Source organism: Antrostomus carolinensis, unplaced genomic scaffold (genome assembly GCF_000700745.2).
Source record: "Antrostomus carolinensis isolate BGI_N321 unplaced genomic scaffold, ASM70074v2 scaffold14846, whole genome shotgun sequence".
In the NCBI taxonomy this organism is placed as follows: domain Eukaryota; kingdom Metazoa; phylum Chordata; class Aves; order Caprimulgiformes; family Caprimulgidae; genus Antrostomus; species Antrostomus carolinensis.
Genome location: NW_010322610.1, coordinates 13,655 through 15,262, shown reverse-complemented (window position 1 = coordinate 15,262; position 1,608 = coordinate 13,655). Strand labels below are relative to the sequence as shown.

Sequence of the window (1,608 nt, the reverse complement as noted above, 5' to 3'; positions counted from 1 at the left end):
CCCAGGTCTATTTATAAGCCCCTACTCAAATGCCAAAGGATCCTTTTATTAGTCAAAGCAATCTCCTGCAGACAAGACTTAGTGGTTTCTGAGGTAAAGCTCAAAGAAGAGGATCTCTCCAGCCTCTCAAGGAATAGCAGAGCTGGCTCTCTGCAAGCTGCAAGGCTTTTGAAGCTGAGCCCCATTCCAGCAGTGCTGTCCGCAGGTGAGAGCCCTGGGGCATTCAGTACACCCCAGGGCACCGAGTGGGTTAAGGCCAGTTATCCATCAACCAGGGAAGCAGTTGGGTTTAAAGCTACAAAGTAGGGGTGCAACGTGATGGAGGTGCCTGAGTTACATCCTAGAGCCAAAGGGAAGGAGAAGCTGGACTGCAAGGTGGAGGCAGGGCAGGTCTGCAGCTGAGGAGAGAAGTGGATGGCCCAGAGGAGTCCCACGGTGGGCCAAGGGCTCCTGGCAGCACTGGAGAGCCAGTAACACCAACCGGCCTGCCTGACAGAGATGGGCCGGGCAACTCGGACAGCAGGAGAACAGATCAAGAAAGGCGACATTTTTGCATCCAGCTCCTCCCCTGCCAACACCCCACAGCTTGGTTTCGGAAACACCGAGATGATTCAGTGTCAAGGGACTTCTGCATGCTTTGTGGGGGCAACGCCTCATGTTTGAGTTGGCTGAATTGGCAGGCTTGACCCTCTGCCACGTGGGAGCAAACTTGGAGACCTGCAGAAGAGAGATATGGGACTTACCCAAGCTGCACACACTTGTTTTGCTTGTGGTTTTGTGCCAAGTCTGCCAGAGATTCGTGCAAAGCACAAGTGGGACAAACGTTACTCTGGAGGAGAATGTGGGCTCCTTGCTTCTGCCATTGCTGGGACACCTCGCACTGATCACAGCCAAAGGCAGTGAGCGCTCGGGCAACAGACATGCATGGGATATAGTCCTCCAAGGACTGACCCCTCACTGATGCACTGAGAACAAACACTTCAGCCATGCTCAGGAACAACATGACTAACTGTTTATGTCGCTGCATGATAACATGAAATATTAGTAAAAACAAAGCAGCTCACCTGCTCATTGCCAGCTTTATGTGATGTCTGGTCATGCTGCTAGGACGGGGACCAGGACATTGATCAGGAGGGAAAATGGGGTGATTGCTGGGTCCAAGCCCACACTTCCAAAAGATCCTGCATCCTCTGGTTTGTGATTCCCCTGCACAAACTTGCCTGGTGACTGGGGAGAAGAAAAAAAACCAAACAAACAGTAGGCTGGATGCCAGATACCGTCCCCTCACCCAGAAGATAAATCATGTTTTTTAATTAATGTCTTTAAATTCACACCACCACCCTCCCCCCCCAACATGCCCATTGCTGTGACATCACTCCCCAGTGACGCCCAGGCCTAAATATGGCTGTAAACAGGAATCGTCCCCACGGGAGTCACACTGGCTATAAATACAGCAACAGGGGAGTGCTGAGCAGAGGACAGGCTGCAGTTTCCTGCCAGCTAAGGATGGTGAGACAACTCAGCTGGGTGCTGTTGGCATGTGGTTTCCACAGCGGGGAAATGGAGGCAGGAGCTGCTGGGGGGCTGGGGCTGCCAGCTGCTCTCCCC

The 1,608-nt window shown here is 52.7% G+C and overlaps 1 protein-coding gene across 1 annotated transcript in view; it reads left to right on the top strand.

Annotated features, from left to right (window-relative positions):
* The first annotated feature begins 1,506 nt into the window (after nt 1–1,506).
* The window catches only part of HOPX (HOP homeobox), a 5,366-nt gene continuing 5,264 nt past the window's right edge, over nt 1,507–1,608 (top strand). The window contains exon 1 of the mRNA XM_010170301.2: nt 1,507–1,552. Coding sequence (XP_010168603.2) covers nt 1,507–1,552 — 46 coding nt within the window. The remainder of the gene's footprint in view (nt 1,553–1,608) is intronic.